Source organism: Propithecus coquereli, unplaced genomic scaffold, assembly GCF_000956105.1.
Source record: "Propithecus coquereli isolate 6110/MARCELLA unplaced genomic scaffold, Pcoq_1.0 Scaffold171, whole genome shotgun sequence".
NCBI classification, from domain to species: Eukaryota; Metazoa; Chordata; class Mammalia; order Primates; family Indriidae; genus Propithecus; species Propithecus coquereli.
The window spans coordinates 6,496,150-6,513,967 of NW_012141747.1; the positions used below are offsets into that span (position 1 = coordinate 6,496,150).

Here is a 17,818-nt window from a genome sequence, read left to right on the forward strand (position 1 = left end):
TAGTTGTCCAGATAATTTCTTTCTATTTTTTTAGTAGAGACAGGGTCTCGCTCTTGCTCAGGCTGGTCTTGAACTCCTGACCTTGAGCGATCCACCCACCTCAGCCTCCCAGAGTGCTAGGATTACAGGCGTGAGCCACTGCGCCCGGCCTGCACAACTTTTTAATATCATGCTAGAGCATTGTCTGCAAGATGCTTTGACTACTCCTGATCAGGGCTCAAGCTCTGCACATTTAGATGTCAACTTGTAGAACCTTGCTCAGAGCAAAACTGAAGCCAACATGCTCCCACCATCTTCCCTTCTACCCCTCCCTGGAGCAGCCCCCTCCTCCTTCTCCAGGGGCTAGTCCTGGGCCACCTTCCTCCCATCAATGTACCCATCCATTTGCTATGGTTTGAATGTTTGTCCCCTCCAAAACGCACGTTGAAATTTAGTTGCCATTGTAACAATATTAAGAGGTGGGATCTTTTAGAGGTGTTTAGGTCACCAGAGCCTGCCTCATGAATGCATTAACGCTATTATTGCAGAGGCGGGTTCGTTATAGCGGGAGTGGCTTTGCCCCCTCTTGCCCTCTCTCTCTCTCTCTCTCTCTCTTTGCCCTTCTGTCATGAGGTGCTTTCTGCCATGTGATGATGCAGCAAGAAGGCCCTCGCCAGACACTGGCCCCTCAGTCTTGGACTTCCCAGACTCTAGAGCTGTCAGCCAATACATTTCTGTTGATTACAGATGACCTGGCCTCTGGTCTTCTGTTATAGCAGCAGAAAATAGGCTAAGACACTACTGATAACCAGAGGGTCAGCAATAACGTTTTAATTTCTCTATCCAACAAGCATTCTGCCAAAGGAGTGAACACGTGAAGCTTTTTGACAATTTAAAGTTGTACAGCAGCCTGACGGATTACGAAGTCCCAGTCCAGGTTCTTGTCCTGTATCCCACGAAGGCCCCTCTGTGCAAAAGCTCAGGAAAGGTCGCGCCGAATCTTTATTTCACTGAGCTGAGATGCACCAGGTACCAGCAAGGGGCTCTTTCTGGCCCCAACAGCTGAGCCCTGTGAAGCCCCTCTGGGCTGCCCCAGCACCTCCATGAGTCTTCCCGGTAGGCCTCCTGCAGCTCGCCCCACAGGGAGAAAGCAAAAACAAGCATGGATTCTCTAAAAACCTTCTCTCAAACCTACTCCCTGGCCAGCCATCGCCCACCCTGATCCCCTTGGCAGCGAAACTCCGAAGTGCCGTCCACACTCCCTGGCTTCAACTGCTTTTGAACCCAGTCCGTTCAGTGCTCCCCGACCTGTCACTCCCCTGAGCTGCTGGTCAAGGTCGCCTTGGTGCGCTGCAGCACATTCAACACCCCGCAGCCTCCCGGGTGAGACTGCGCCCAGCCCAGTGCCTGACATTCAGACACCAGGGGCAGGCAGAGCTGGTGGAGCCAACACACGAGCAGCTCCAGTTGGGCCGCCAGCAAGGTGGGGGCACCGGCTTGGCTGTGATTGAATTTTATATTTCAAAAAGCATCCCTGTGGCCACCAAGGGGAAACTCATGGACTTCCTTACACAGATACTGCATTTCAACACACAGCTTAATTTAATTTACTAATGGGAGGCCCCAGAATCCTGGCAGTCTTGGGGCCTATGAGGGCTTTACCATGGTCCCTACACTAGTGACTTACCATCATACCCCCCTTAGTGACTGTGCATTAAGGAGGAAGGCTGCCAGTGATTTCAAATGATCCAAATGAGGGCTCTGGCGCCCAGAGAAGAAAGCAGCCCTAGCCACCGTCCCAGGAGCCCAGCCTCTTAGCCACCCCCAGATCAGCCCCAGAGAAACGCAGCTGGGCCTGGAATTGTCCACGGACGCCTCTGGCTGATAGTCCACGAGGGCTTGGGGAAGACAGGGAGGCAGCGCCTCTAGCACTGTGCAACCAGGCTCCCCATCCCTGCCTGGGGCAGGAGGATCTAGCCTTCACCTAGTCCCTGCTGGTCAGGGGACTCCTAGACCCCAGGGTCCCACAGAGGGTCCCAGGAACTGCTGTGGAGAGAGGGGAGGCCTGGGGGCAAGACTTCCTTTTCAATCTGAGCTGCCTCTTTTATCCATCAAGGGGTGCTGGACTTCTAAGTGAGACTTCATTTGAGAATCCCTGACTAAACTGCTCTGAAACTACTGCCTCTGTCCAGGTCTGCGACATGGAGCCACTGACCTGGGAGGGAAGGGCCCTGCCCAAGTTCCCCACCCTAGAGCAACATCAGGCCTCAGACTCCTGCCTCTCTCCTTCCCTCCCCAAGTCCAGCAGGCCTCATGGCAGCAGCCTCCAGGCCCCTGACCTCACGGGGCACGTGATGAAGGACACCCGAGTGCCTGCCAAGTGCATCTTCCTTCCCACAACTTCTAGGGCACAGTTAGTGATGTGTGACTGGGGGGATTTGGGTGGGACATTCCTGGCAAGGAATGAGGAGAGCTTATACTTGCAAGGCGCTTACTCTGCCGGGCACTGTTTTATGAGCTTAGTCTTCACAACAGCTCTAGCAGGGAGACTGTTCTCACTCTGGATTTGGACCCAGGCAGCTGCCTCCACTTTGGGCTCCTGACACCTGTCCTGTAAGAGGCTGGAACACACACGGCCATCTCCAGTGGTCTCCATGACCCTGCATTTAGAGATGTACTCAGGACAGGTGTGCCAGCATCCAGAAACCCTCAGTTTCCTCATCGGTAAAATGGGCCTGCTAATGAGGACAAAATAAGGATATGTACAAAGTGCCTGGCATAGAGAGAGCAGTTACTGGATGTTGGCTCCTGTCATTGTCACCAGCATCCCACAGCTGCAGGAGTCCTGAGGAACTTGCAGTTTACAAAGGGCCCCAGACCCTGCCGGGATGTTCAGGATGCTCAGAGCATCACCACCAGGCCCCCAGCAAGTGGGGGAATGCGTGCTGGGGGGAAGGAGACCAAAGGAAAGAGTAGAAAGATCACAGTGGCCCCTCAGGCCTGCTCTGAGTGACCGGGCCCCCAAGCCACCTTTGCAAGACCAGGCCCCTGTAGGTGGCAGGTGCACAGACGGCAACTGCAGAGTATGTGGGGCTGCCTCCCAGGAACGGGGAGCAGAGGCGGCAGGCCAGACCCTGCACATTCCAGTTCTGGGCACTCCCATCCTCCCTGTCACACCTCACACCTCTGCTGTCTTTGCCCACCTATACTCAGGCATCCACAACCCAGCCTCCCCACCCCTGCCCCAGCCAGAGGGCATCTTCCCAGGGCTGCTCTAAAGGGAGGGCCGAGGCTCTGCATGACCTGTGCTCTGGGGGGGCCTCACTCTGCCTGGCATACAATGGGTGCCCAGTAAGTGGGTGCTGACAGTGGCATGTCATTTATATTTGCTCAGCACCTGCTGTCTGCCAGGCAGTGCTGGGCGTGCTGTGAGGCCATCAAGTGTAGGGAGGCATGTCCTCTCAGAGAGCTGCTCTCAGAGAGCCCACGGTCAGCAGGGATGGGGACACAGAAAGTCTGAGGCTAGAGTCATCTAACACAACCCAAGGGTGCAGGGATGGGGAAGGGTCAGGGAAAATTCCCAGGGGAAACGGTGCCTCTAATCCATCCCCCTCACTTACAGATTAGGAAACAGCTCAGACAGGAGAAGCAACTTGCCCAGTGAAGTGGTGCTCCCCGCCCTCGGCCAACGCTCCTCCTAGAACAGGGTTCTGAACCCCAGCACTACTGTCATTCTTTGTGGTGGGGGCTGTCCTGGGCACTGCAGGATGTTTAGCAGCTTCCTGGCCTCTACCCACTAGATGCCAGTAGCACCTTCCCAGTGGAGACAATCCAAATGTCTCTAGACATTGCCAAATGTCCCCTGGGGGTAAAACTGCCCTCAGTTGAGAGCCACTAGTCTAGAACTGAGGAAATCTGAGCTAAGCTAAGAGAAGCAGCAGCCAAAGCCAAGCTTTGGGCCACAGATGTGGGCAAAAAGTCCTGGAGTTGGGGCTGCATCAACCTTGCAAACAGGTGCCAACGCTGACCAGCCTGGGCCCAATTTTTGCTCGGTCCCACCTTTCTGAGTCCCTTAGATTTGAGTTCCTCTTTTAACTTTTCCAAAGTGTGAAATGGATAGTGGAAAATATTGTTATTATCCCCATTTTATAGAGGAGGAAAGTGAGGCTGAAGGAGTCACCCAGTAAGCTAGTAGCCAAGCGGGCTGGAACTGATGGAGCCCAGCATGACAAACCCAGCTGGGCTCTGCAGGGCAGGGTGCCCAGCTCCAGTGGCAGCCTGGCCAACATAAGCTGCTTCCCCTCTCTGGGCCTCTGAGTCCACATCTGATCCCACAAGGCCCTTTCCCGGGGAGCTGAGTCAGGCCACATGGCCCCACCCAGTGAGGGGTCTGGTGTCAGCTGCTGTTTCTCTGGGACCAGTTCTGCCTGGAGTGCTGGAGAGAGCCTCCCCCGCCCCTCTCCCTCTTTGGGGCTTGTAGCTTTGCCTCCCTCTTGGCCTTGACAACTTACTCATTTTGTGCTTGGGGCTTAATTCTCCCCCTAGAACACAACCCTGCCCCAGCAGAAGGCGATCCCGCTGGCTGGGAGGGCCTCCCAGCCCCTAGCATTTGCTCACTAACCCACACGACCAATGGTGGGATCCCAGGCATTGGGACAGAGTGTGGGGTTTAGGAACAATTGTCTGGGAGTCCAAAAGTCACAGAAGCAAGACTTGATAGGCTGCATGTTCTCTTCAGACATGGACAGGCGTCTTTCTTCAGGGTGACCAGGCTGTGCTGACCAGAAAGTGTCTGGCCTTTCTTCCTCCCTCCTGGACATGTAGTGACCAGGGGAGGCCTGACATCTGCCAGTGGGTCAGGGCCTTGAGAAGTTCCCTGGCTAGCGCCTGACTGGGAACAGGATGTCCCTGAACAGGACGGCAGTGTAGGGAGGGCTGGGGGGCCACAGGGATTCCAGGAGGGGCTGCTAAGTCTGGCGGTGGGGCTTGTTCTCAGGTGACTTGGAGCTTCAGATGTTTGGGGTCAGCAGCCTCTGACCAGCGGGGCACTCCCTCCCTCCCCCTGGCTACCCTCCTTCCCCTTGGTGTTCCCGACCTCAGGGGCTGCTCTTTCTCCCTGACCTGTTAATGCTGGAGGGTCCTAGGGTTTGGCCCTTGAACCTGGTCCCTTTTTTATCTCACCCACTCCCTTGTTGACCCCCTAGTCACACAGTGTTACATCCCCAACATTTGCTGATGGCATGTATACTTCTCCCCTGCGTACCTGATACACCTACCCCACCGCCTCCTTGATGGCTCCACTGGGATTTTTTAATAGGCATTGTGCCAGGCAGAATAACGGGTCCATGTCCTAGTCCCTGGAACCTGGGAATATGTTTGGTCCCACGGCAAAGAGGTATGAAGACTGTACATGGAGTTAAGGTTGCCATTCAGCTGACCTTAAAATAGGGAATTTTTTCTGGATCATCCAAGTGGGCCCAACATAATCACACGGGTCCTTAAAAGTGGGACAGGTCCTAGCACTCTGGGAGGCCGAGGTGGGTGGATCGCTCGAGGTCAGGAGTTTGAGACCAGCCTGAGCAAGAGCGAGATCCTGTCTTTACTAAAAATAGAAAGAAATTAGCTGGATAACTAAAACTATATACAAAAAATTAGTTGGGCATCATGGCACATGCCTGTAGTCCCAGCTACTCGGGAGGCTGAGGCAGAAGGATTGCTTGAGCCCAGAAGTCTGAGGTTGCTGTGAGCTAGGCTGACGCCACAGCACTCTAGCCCGGGCAACAGAGTGAGACTCTGTCTCAAAAAAAAAAAAAAAAAAAAAAGTGGGACAGGGAATCAGAAGAGAGAAGCGAGAGAGGGCAGCGGGAGGATGAAGCAGCCAGAAGGGTGGCCGGTGCAGACAGAAGAAGGGCCGTGAGCCCAGGAAAGGCCTCTGAAAGCTGGCGGGGGCAAGGAACGGATGATTCCTGGGGACCTCTAGGAGGAGGGAGCCCTGACACCACTGCTTGATCTTAGCCCAGGGAGAGCCATGCTGGCTTCTGCTCTACACAACTGCAAGATAACACATTTGTGTTGATTTAGGGCATTATGCGTGTAGGAATCCATCATGGCAGTGAAAGAAAATTAATACACCCCAAACTTAGGTCCAAATGGAACTAGTGACCTTCCCCACAAACCTGCCCGCACAGTAGCTTCCCCATCTCTCCCTCCCAGGTTCTCAGGCCAACCTTCCCGACCCCTTCCCTCCTCTCACACCCATGGCAAACTCAATTGGCTCTACCTTGGAAAGACGTCGAACGCACCTACTTGTCCCCAGCCCACGGCTGGCTCCCTCCTGCATGTCTGCAAATGCCTCTCACAGGACCTCCTGCTTCCACTGCTGCCTCAACACAGCAGCCAGGGGACCCTGCTGAAATTCAAGGCCACCTCATTCCTCTGCTCCGAACCAACAGCTTCGGATTTCTCTGACAGTTAAAGCCACGTCCACAGAGGGCTGTCCCTAGACAGAGCGGCAGTCTTCAAGCTTGAGTGCAACCCTGTCGCGCCTGCAACTGGTTAGGAGACAAGCGGCTGGGCCTGTGCTGAGTTTGGGCACCCCGCGGGTTTGGGGAGGGGCCTGCAGATGCACATTTCTAACAAGCTGCTGGGTGCCGCTGCTGCTGGCCTGGGAGCACACTTTGAGAACCCCTGTCCTTGAAGGCCTTGCACCGTGTTCTCAACCTTGGCTGCACATGAGTCTCCCGCGAAGCTTCTAAAAATTCCAGTGCCTGGGCTCAACTCAGACATCCAGGGTTCAGTGCCCCAGGGTGGGCACAACAGGTATTTTTTAAAGCTGGTTAGGACTTGCAGCCTAGTAAGAACCTCTTCCCCACGCCCGACCTGGCCAGTTTACTCTCACTCACTCTGCTCCACCCACATTTGTCCCTGATGACACAGAACACACCCTACCTTGAGCCTCTGCACTCTTGGCAGCAGACACCCTCACCCCCACCCCACTCTGCTCTGAGCCCCCTGCTCCGTGCCCGTGTGGTCAGCAGCTGTCATAGGACCAGGCCTCAGGCTCACAAGCAGGGGCTGAGGCAGAAGGGACAGAAGGCTCCAGTCCTCCCTCTTTGTTGGCAAGATTCCCTCATGAATTCAACGGATCCTCGCAGAGCTGCTGCCTGGTGCAGGCGCTGTTCCAGGCACGGGGTACTCCAGAGAACCGGACAAAGTCTCTGCCCTCGTGCAGCTCACGTCTGGCGGAGACAGACCACAAACTGATAAAGAAACCAAGCTATCCAGTACCTTACGGTAGGGGTGGGGCTGTGAAGAGAAATCAAACGTGTAAGGGAGTCTCCGCTCCTGCAGGGAAAGTGCCTGCCACACTGGGAGACGGGAAGGGATGAGGCCCAGTACCCTCCACCACGGCCTCGAGCAAGGCTCAACAGAGAGTCTCAGAGGTGAGTCTTCAAACCTTTTGGGAACACAAACACCCTTAGGAATCATATTTTAGCACCCCAGGAAAAAGCACCAAACACACAATCTTGCCCATAATTTTGGGGGCTTTACGGACTTCCTAGGTCCAGACTCCATTGTTAAATATTAGTGTCAGGTGCCACACAGAAAAGCCACAGTCCTTGGGACACAGCCCCCGCTCCCCCAACCCAGTTCCTGTGGGGTCCAAGTCCTAAAGTGGAGATGAGATCCCGGCCCTCTGGGCTGTCCAACAGCTCCAGGCTCTCATGCCCTTGCCACAGCAAGGCTCGCAGACACAGAGCAGCTCCTTCACTCGGAGACCCCACAGGTCACCAGGGAAGGAGAAATCCCAATTAAGCGGGCAGGATGAGGCCTGCCTTCCTGGAGTCTGCTGTACTGAGGTTGGCCTGGCGTCTTTCCAGGCCCATGCTCTGCTGCCACTGATCTGCCCTGGTGGTCAGGACAGCCAAGCCACCACCCCGGCTCAGCCCCCTCGTGTGTGAGTCAAGGGGCGAGCTTCCTGATTAATTTCTGCTCAGGAAACGTGACTGGGGTGACTCCATCCCTGGAATCACCCAGAGACAGAGACTGACGGGACCCAAGGCAGAGAGGAAGGCCCTTCACTTCTGCATCTACTTCTAGAAAGCCGCATCCCCAGAACCCAGATCCATTAGTTCCTAGCAATCCCTAGGGCATCATAACTCAGGTTTCTTACAGATGAGAACCACGGAGGCTCAGAGAGGACAAGAAACACTTCCAACTGCACACGCACATGCTTGGAGGGGAGCTGGGGCACCAGTCCCCTTCCCACCCCCAGCGTCACTGAGGATGGCCCACAGCCAGGCTGGTGGGACAGGCTGGGCCCCTCATAGCTCATCTGACAGTTCTGTAGACACTGCCTGGCCAACAGGCACTTCCAGGCCCTCAGCTGGCACCATTCCCCACCAAGAGGGAACATCTGGAACTTATGACTCCCTGCCTCTGACGGAGCAGGGGGCTGGGAGGGGGCTGTCTCAGTGAGAGGATGTCTCACCCTCGAATCGGCTCTGTTATTACCAGTAATCACTCATTGCCAGCATTGCTGATGACAACGGCTCACAAAGTCTGCACATTTATTACATGCCAGGAATGGTGCTGGGGGCCAAGAAAGCACCACTGACTGATTAAAGGCTGCCACAGCCCTATGGGGCAGGAATTGTTATTAGCCCCACTTCAAAGATGGTGAAACGGAGGCTCGGAATGGAAAAGGGATTTTTAGAGCCAGTTTGTGAGGGTGACAGGATCCCAGCGCAGACCTGGCTGACTGAGGCTCCCCCAGCTGCACCAAGACCCCAGAACTCCAAGAGGCACAAGTGGGCACATACACCAGAAAAGAGAAACTCCTTAGAGCTTGAGGGGGTTTTTAGAAGGTAAAATAAGCCATCTGTTGTCCTGTGCATACTATCCACCTTGTAAAGAAATCCCTTCTCCCTAGAATCACAAAGGCAAACTTCAGACTGCTCCTGACCTGTGAGTGAGTCAGGTAGGAAGGTTTTGCAGCACTAAGTGAGTAAGGCTGGCTGGTGTCCTGGCCCCTGGTGGTCCCAGGAGGGCCCAGGAAACAGGGAAGAGCATGGAGAGGCCATGGCTTCCCTGGGCACCAACCACCCCTCCACACCCACCCCAGGTTCCAGATGGGGGAAGGAAAGGCAGGGATAGGGAACGGAGATCCCCTTCAGGAGCACGGAATGCACATCCCTTCCTAGCCCTGCCCCGATCCTAAGCACCTGTAATTGCCACGAAGTTCCCTGTCATGGAGGCCCCTGCCAGGGTCAGCATCTAGCCAGGTGGAGGCCCAGCTTGTGCAATTTTCCTCCCCAACTAAACTCTAAAACTCAAGGTGGCATCTTTCTGAACCACCTGGAACAACCTTCTCTCTGGGCCTTATGAACTCACCTAGAGAAAAGGTATGATGGAGCCCAGTGGCTTTTGAGGGGCATGTGGCCACGAACTTCAGGTAAAGCACCAGCCCTGGGCTCTGAAGGCAGAATGGAGGGAGGCCTTGCTTCCTGGCCCTGGCCCTTCCTGCCCTTTGCAGGGGTTTGGGGCACATCCTCATGCCCGAGGGGATGCTGGGCAGCTCAGAGGCAGGGGCAGGTTCTCCTTCTCTCCCCTCCCGAGGCCTGTGAGTTTCAGTCCCAGGAGCTGCAGCCCGGCAAGGTCAGCCAAGTTCTTAGGTCTGTAGAGTGCCCATTATCCTCTGAGAGGATAGCAAGTGACAGGAACAGGACAAACTGGCCCCTTCCCCAGGGCCCAGAGGTGCAGGACTGTAGCTGCCTCTTTGCAAAGGCGGGAAGGGGAAGTTACATCCCTGGTGGTTGGGGTCCCCTTTAGAAGCAGGTGTGCCCTGGAGGGGCCCCTCCTCCTAACCTGCCCAAGGTGAAGCAGTGGGACTGTACCAACCGCTTGGGAAGCGCCTCCAAAGGTGCCTGTCAGGCGTCCCAGTGAGGCCATCAGTGTCTGATTTAAGTGTAGGTCTGTCTCCTCAGTTAATATTTTATTGGGACAAAATGTGTGCCCTGTGAATTTGGTTACTGATGCTACGGGCCTGAGGCTTGCTTGGGGAGGTGAAACTGGAGCAGGGTAGGCGGCAAAACGGACAGTTCCATCACGCAGCAGAGGCTTCAAATCACTCGCCACCACCAGGTGCCCTGAGCTGAATGTCCTTCCTGTCATCTTCAACCTGCGCCACCTCCCGCCACCAGGCAGCCGGAGCTGGCTGTGCTCACCAGGGGCAGCTCAACTGCAGGCCTAGGACGGCCAGGGATGCCCGTTCAAGGTGCACCTCGCTCACACTCACCCCAAGAGCCCGGCTCGGTCCTCTCTGGGGCCGTCTCTGCCCCCTTAGTCCCAGGTCCAACCCTCCGGAGCGGGAGAGGGCAGCCAAGGCCTCCATGCCTGAGGGCCTCTCCTCCCCAGCCCAACGCACCAGAGTGTGCGGGTGCTGCTCCCTCCCTACACACCGCTGGCCCCTGGCGGAGGGCAAGGAGGGGCGGGTGGCCACGCGTTACCTTCCATGGACATGGGCTCCAGGATGCCGAACTGCTTGAGGACGGCGATGAACAGCAGCACCACCACGGCCATGGCGCACAGCTCCATGCCCTGGAAGCCCATGGCGACCCAGGCTGCCCGGGGCCCTGGGCCGGGGCGCGCCCCTCGCCCGCGCGCTGCCTCGGGGAAGCGCGGGGCCGTGCAGCCAGCACGGCCTCTCGGGGTGGCCACGGCTCACATGCCCCCGGCAGGCGGGGCTGCGGGTGTTGGTGGGGCCGGGGCCCCCCGGAGGGCGGCGGCGGTGAGCGGGGCAGGCCAGGAGGCTGGACGCGCTGCGGCGGCCGAGCCGGAGCGCAACTTTCCGAGTCAGCCGGCAAACTTCGAGGCGCGGTGGCCGCGGCGGCGCGGAACGCAGCTCGGGCAGCCAGCGCGGGCCAGCGGCGCCCCCATGCCCGGCGCGGGCGCCGCGCCTCTGTCGCCCCCTCTCCAGCCCGGCGGGCGCGGGGGCGCGGGGGCGCGGCGGCGGCGGCGAGGGTCCCGGACACTCCGGGCTGCCCCAGCCTCCATCGCGGCTCCCCGCGCGCTCATTGGCCTGGGCGCGGCGACCACTCGGGGAGGCGTCCTTGCGGCCCCCCCGCGCGAGCCCGGGAAGGGGCGGAGGGAGCCGGCCCCGCCCCGCACGATCCAGCCCGGGACGGAGCTTGGCGCGTCGCCACCGCCGCCTCGTCAGCCCCGGAGAGGCCGCGCGGTCGGTGGTTTCAGCCAGCGACCCGCGCAGGATAGGGGCCGAGTGGCTGGGGAGGGGCCGGGCGCCCGAGAGGAGGGAGCCGCAGCGACACTCTCGGCAGGGAGTCGGGGCTCCTCTCTCCTGCGGGAGGGGTGCGGAGCCTGGCACCGCCGGCCCGCGCGCACTTGGCGGGCGCAGGATCCGGGAAGCCCTCTTGCCCGGGGATATTTCCCGCAACCCTCAGCCCTCAGGCGGGAGATTAAACTCGGCGCTGGTCTGGCCCCGTTGTAAAAGGAGAAGTTGGTACCCAAAGTTCTCCAGTTCTGGAAACCTGCGTGCGCTCGAGGCTTTAGGAGGAAGTATGAGTTTGGGCTGTAGCGTCTGCGAACAGAGTTTAAGTGCTGACTTTGCTGCGTGACCTTGGTCGAGTCGCGGACTCGCAGCCTCCTTCCCGGTAAAGAGGCCTCAGCCTGCTTTCCGGCTGGCGGAAAGGAGCTAAGCGGACGCGGGTGCTGCGCACGGACAGCACAAGGGCATGCTGACAGTTTGTGGACGACCCCCTCCCGCCCGCCGCACTGGGTGGAGGAAGGGAGGCTGCGGAAGGGAAGGAGAAGGGAGCAGAGGACGAGGCGTGGCAGGGCGGAGCCCGGGTCCTCCTGGCCGCGAGGCTCCGGGACTCGAGGGCGGGAGCCGTGACTCTCTGCTGCCCTCCAGTGGGCGCCGTGCCCCGCGGGTGTCCCCGCGGGACGGAGTTCAAGGCGCCCGGCGCTGGCTGCTGAGAGCCCCAAAGCCTTCCCGCGGTTGTAGCCACAGGGAGAAGTCCAGTGCGTTCCACGCCTGTGAGTGTGAGCCCTGTCACCTACGGCCTGGACAGTTGCAGCTTCCGCTTACGCAGGCTGTGACCCACTCTGCCATTCATTCGGCAAACACAGAGCATGCACTGTAGTCCATGCCAGGCACAGAACTCTGGTGCCCGGGTGGGGCGGGAGCCACAGTGTGTGGCCCTCCCGGAGCTCGCATATGCGGGCCAAGCATTTGGGCTAACGTGTAGTTCTTGCAGGGCTCCCCCAGGGGCATTCTTCTTCCCCCACTTTACCGGTGAGGACACCGAGACCCAGAGGGTGAAGTACGCGAGGGGGCTCTGGAGCAGGTGCTTTCCTGGGACACCTGTTGTCGGTCACGGCAGAGGGGCTGCGCAGTCCAACCTCACAGTTTCACACACCTAGTCAAAAGTCTGAGTCGTTGGTGAGATTTTTAAAGAACTATAAATGGACAGCTTTCAATTCTAGTTAATTGGGATGCGGTGAGTCTGCACTGACCAAAGGCAAGAGCTTTAAGCAGAGAGACTAATAATCCCCAGAGAAAAGGGCTCTGTTGGAGGACTGGAGTTGATAAGAGTTTAAAAGTCTAGAAAGGTTAAAGAGCCTCTAATTTACACACTTAAGTGCTGTGAAAAATCTAGCCTGTGTCCCAGCTAGTTACCACCGACCCCAAATCCATGGTTTGGTTGAAAGCCTACTAGGACCATAACCTCTCTAAGCCTCAGTCTCCTCATCCATAAAATGGGGAGATAATCTGACCTCTCTAGGGGCTAGTAAAGGATGTAATGAGACAAAGAACTGGCACCGGGCAGGGGCTCTGATGGTACCTATGGTGTACCCTCAAAGCTGAGTGTGCCCAGCTGTACAGGGTGACAGATGTGCCCGGTGAGGTGGAGAACTTATCAAGCAGAGGAAGCCATCTCAGGAGTCCTCCAGAGGCTGACACCCACCTCTGCTCCCTGCCTCAGTTTCCCCCAGTGCTCTTGAGCATCATCCTTGTTCCCAGTGAAAGCTTCAGTGACTGCCCATAAACACTGAGCTATAAACAAGACATCGATCCCCTGGCTGTGCGGTGTAAAATATTAACGATGCCTAAGTGGATACCAGGCCTGAGAGCAGAATGTCCGCTCGGCATTAGCAGCCCGGGCCACGGGCCTAATGGATGGGAAGCTGACTCCCCACTCACGCACTAGCCTGGGGCCTGTCAGCTCTGGGCCAACCCAGGTCCACTGAGGCTGGGCTGATGGTCTTGTCACACTCCCCTTCCCCAGGACCTGGAGAGGGAAGCCGGCAGACAAGCCCCGTGTGCCCCCCTCCCTGGCGTGCATTCACCCCCTCTCCACCATCCCCAAGTGTCCACATGCGGCAGTGTGCTGGGTGTTGGTGGCACTCATTGCCTCGGGGGGAGGGACAGTCCGGGGGGTGGGGTGAATGAATGAATACAAAGAAATCTCTTCAGGACAGGGTGTTAAGGGCTGCCACAGAGGTGGGGACAAGTTGAGAGGGCAATGTGGAGGGAACTGCAAAGTCTAGGGCTGGGAGCCCAGGCGACGCAGGCATGCCTTGTATTGTGGTCTAGTTTGGAAAATTTTCAGAGAAAACTGCTTTGGGGTGGGCCAGCACTCCAAACCTAGGCTCGCACCACACACCTAAGGTCATGGTCTCCTTTTTGCCTGGAATATTGCAGCTGCTACTCCAGTTCTGCCTCCAGGAAACCAACCCAGATTACAGCAGCCCAGTCTTGGCTGCCTTCTCCTCTGAACTCCCATGGCTTCCACCTGGGCCACACTATTCCTCCTTGCATTTTGGCTGGCTGTCCCACCGTCTTCCATGTCGTCCTATGCTCCTTTTACTTCTCAGCACAGTACTCTTTCAGTTCCTGGAGGCTGGCACCCTGTCAGTCTGACGGACATTCACCGGATGCCCCCGTGCTACCATTCCTGCCGGGCCGGACGGTTCCCGACCGCCTCGCTGCCTGAGGATTTCAAGAGGCTCTGACTCTTAAGGGAGGGATTGGGTGGACACATGCTGTTTGAGGGACTCACTCCCTGAAAACAGCTCAGTAAGCTGGTCCAGTCCTAACTCTCGGGGGGGTGGGGAGTGGGGCTTCCCTTAGCTCTAGTGCGTTCCACTGGGCAAAGCCAGCATTATTCAATTTATTTATCCTTCTCATATTTTATAGAAACCAGACAAGAATGCTCAGAAGTGGAATTCCACATCCCAAAGAAATGTCCCTAGGACCCCTCCCTCCTGATGTCCCAAGGCTCTTCAAACGCAGCACGTCAAAGCCGACCTCTCATCTCCCCCAACCTGTCCCTCCCGCAGTCTTCCCTCCTCAGCTGCTCAGGCCAAAACCCTGGCTCTTACCCTGGAATCCGTCTGTCACCACCCCTGCCCAGTCTGCTACCACACTCTGGCACTGTGCCTCTTCCATCTCTGCCCCACTGCCACCAGCCCAGCCGTGCCATTGTTGCTCTTTCTTGGAATTCTGCTGTCCATCCCCAACACCTCTCCCCACCTCTGCTGTTACTCTGCTGCCTCTTTGTTCAGCCACCAGAGTGATCATCTCAAGACAAAAATCAGATGCCGTCCCTCCCTGTGTGAAACCTCCAGTGGCTCTCTGCCTCACCATTGGCTGCGTTTGCCTGCTTAGCAGTTCCCGTCCCTGATTCAGTGACCACACTCTGATTTCCTCTGTGGAGGCCCCTGGCCCTGCCAGCCTCAGGGCAGTGATCTTGGAGGTTTGGGACTATAACTGGTCAATCAGTATCAGTTCCTCCTTCCACTTTGTAGCACCGCTGGCTCAGGGATAGGCACCACATGGAGCCGGGACAATGAGAGCTCTCAGTGAGACTGGCCCTGGAACCAGCAGGAGACTATGGTAGCTAAGTGGCCACCCTGCCACCAGGTGGAAACAGTGAGCAAGCCTGAGAATGTAGTCATCTCAGGAGAAAACAGCAAACAGTAGAGAGAAACAGACGGAGTCCAGTTGGCAGCCCTGTGTGCCTGATGACACCTCTAAACCTCCACCTTTCAGTTATGTGAGCCAATAAATACCCCTATCGTTGCTTAAGCCAATGTGAGTCGGGTTGCTGTCTCTTGAACCAGGAGGGTCCTAATTAATGCATTCTCTGTTACTCGTTGAACAAAGACCAATATCCTAAAGACTCCTAGTAAGAGTGGCTGACATTTAGTAAGCACTTATTGTGTACCAGTTATTTCAACACATCTCATTCATTCCTCACAGCTCCCAATAAGGTAGGGACTGGATAGGAGGAAGAAATTGAAGCACAGAGTGGTTCATGCTTTGCTCAAGGGCACGCAGCTGATAAACCACAGAGCGGGGATTTGAACTCAGGCAGTCTAGCTCCGAACCTGTGATTTCAGCTCAGCAGTGCCCTGCGTGGTCTGGGCCCTTCAGCTGCCTGAGTGAGCCCAGCACTATCCCAGCTCAGACTTTCCCTGAGCCATGCACGCTTCTCCTCCTCCTCCTCCTTTCACCCAGCTCATGCCTACTAGTCCCTTGGGTATCTGCTTCCATGTCACTTGTGCAGAGCTGCCTCCCCAGACCTCCTCCCCTTATTAGTCTCCACCACACCCCCTTCCTTTTCTCTGTACAGTCAGCATGGTGGGAACTTAGATATTTGCGGCGTGTGCATTTATTTCTGCTCTCCCGCGAGACTGTAAGCTTCCTGAACGAATGGGCATTACCTGTCTTGTATGAATATTTATTATAATTGATGGGGTGTCAGATGATGCCTTTTCCACAGTTGTTTCAGCAGAGGCTTCCGTGGCGTCACTAGCAACAGCACGAGGCTGGGGGGCCGGGAGAACCAGAGCTGATCCTCTAGTTCCAACCATCACCTGTTGGTGGACTTGGCCACGGCACATCACCTCTCTGAGCCTTCCTTTCCTTCTTGTAAAATGGAGTCACTCAGTGACATTCACCTGCCTGTTGAACAGTGGTCTACGGATGTGAAAGTGTCTTAAGACACACATGAGCGACCTTGTTCCTGGAGAAGCCTGTTTCCTCAGAGCCAGGACCACCTAGGAAGTGGCACCAGTGGAGTCCAGCCTTCTTGACCTTGTGGTATTGCCTGGGCCCTCCAATCAGACAGGCCCCAGGGGCCACACAGACCAGTCCACAGAAATCTCTGCTCTGGCCCAACTTCAGATGAATCCAAGAGGCTTATGGCTACAGGTAACAGAAAACCCCCATTCTTGGCTTAAACTGAGGAAATGTACTATGGCACACACAAGAAGTCCAGCAGGAGGGTGGCTCCAGGGGCAGCCAGCTTAGATGCAGTGGTGTCAGCAAGGACCTGGGTTCTTGCATTTGCCCACGCTGCCAGCCTCAGATCAGCTGCCTTATCCACGGCCTGCTCCCTTGTGACCACAAGATGGAGCCTAATTCCACACATCATATCCTCACATGACCATGTCCAGGGGAAGAAGAGTCATCTCTTCTTGTGCTTCTGTCTGTGAGAAATACTTTCCCATTAAGCTTCTCACACACACACACACAAATCCCCTCATGTTTCATTGGCTAGAATTGTGCCATATATCATGTTTAAACCAATTGCTGGCGAGGGACATCAGGCCACCATTGCGGCAGAGACTGCTACCTCTCCACCAAAGCCCATTCTCCTCTCTTCTACAGTAAAGAAGTCTTAGCTGGGCATGCGGCTGCCTGATGGGGGCTGCATTTCCCAGACCTCCTTGTAATGGGGTGTGGCCATGTGTTGTTGCTAATGGCGGTGATGTGTGCTGCTTTGGGGACAGAGTCCTTAAGACAGTGGGTGAGTCTTCTCCTTGCTCTCTCTTCTCCTTCCCCACTGGCTGGAACCAGACATATTAATGACCAGCCTCAGCCATGAGATCCTGGGGGCGGGGAGAAAATGGAACCCCAGGCTGGAGGGGACCTGGGTCCCTGAATGGCCTCCCACCAATCTGGAGCATTCACCCTGAGCTATTAAGGGAGACAGAAATAAGCAATTTTTGTGCCTTAAGAAAAGAGAGGAGATCAGGTGAGAACTATCTATTTTGAAAATAGAGGTGGAAGGGGAGATGGAGATACCAGCTATTGAAGGTTTCTTTTACCCTGTTGGAAAAGCAAATTGCTTTTGGACCAAACAGAAGAGATAAAACTGTTGCAAAAAGCATTTTTCAAAGATCCTTTAAGATTTCTCAACCAAACATTAAATCAAATCAAGATGGCCTCAAGTGAGAGAGAGAGTGATGGATAGAACAAGAAAACCAAGAAATAAAGCAGGACTTTTATATCCAGAAAAGGACTTTGTTAGTGGTTACAGGACACGGAACTGACTGGAAGCAAATAGACCAGAAACCAGCCACGTCTTTGAGGGAGTCCCGTTGTGGTAGAAACCAGAAGCCTGGCATAAAAAAGCCTGTGGCTATTCAAGACTTAAAATAACACTTCGACCTCCAAACTTGCACTTAACAGAAAACCGAGACAGCTCTGCAGTCCCAAAGGAGGACATGCTTCTCAACACCTGCTTCAAATGTGGCCAAGTGGGTAGTGGATGAGGGTGGACCTCCCAAGGGCAAGGCTAGGGCGGTGAAGGGCAGGGGACAAGGGGTACTCCCAGTGAGCAGAACAGCGGTGGCTGCCGAGCTGTCCTGCACCACTGCCAGGTGTCCAAAGAATCCTCACTATCTAATCCATGCATTTCCTGAATGCAGATAATTGGAGTTATTTTAGTGAGTTTGGGTCATGAGTAGTGTAATGCATTACCCAAATCTATTAGATTTCTGAGTTTTAGATCACAAGCAGTGAGAGTTC

General features: G+C 56.0%; 1 protein-coding gene across 3 annotated transcripts in view; it reads right to left on the bottom strand.

The window, feature by feature from the left end:
- The window catches only part of KCNIP3 (Kv channel interacting protein 3, calsenilin), an 89,703-nt gene that overhangs the window by 27,861 nt on the left and 44,024 nt on the right, over positions 1-17,818 (bottom strand). The window contains exon 1 of one of the 3 annotated variants that reach the window (XM_012641892.1): positions 10,488-10,590. The exons of the other annotated variants lie outside the window; for them this stretch is intronic. Within the exon in view, the coding sequence (XP_012497346.1) occupies positions 10,488-10,590 (103 nt within the window). Of the gene's footprint in view, positions 1-10,487; positions 10,591-17,818 lie in introns of those variants that run through there. 3 annotated transcript variants of the gene reach the window in all.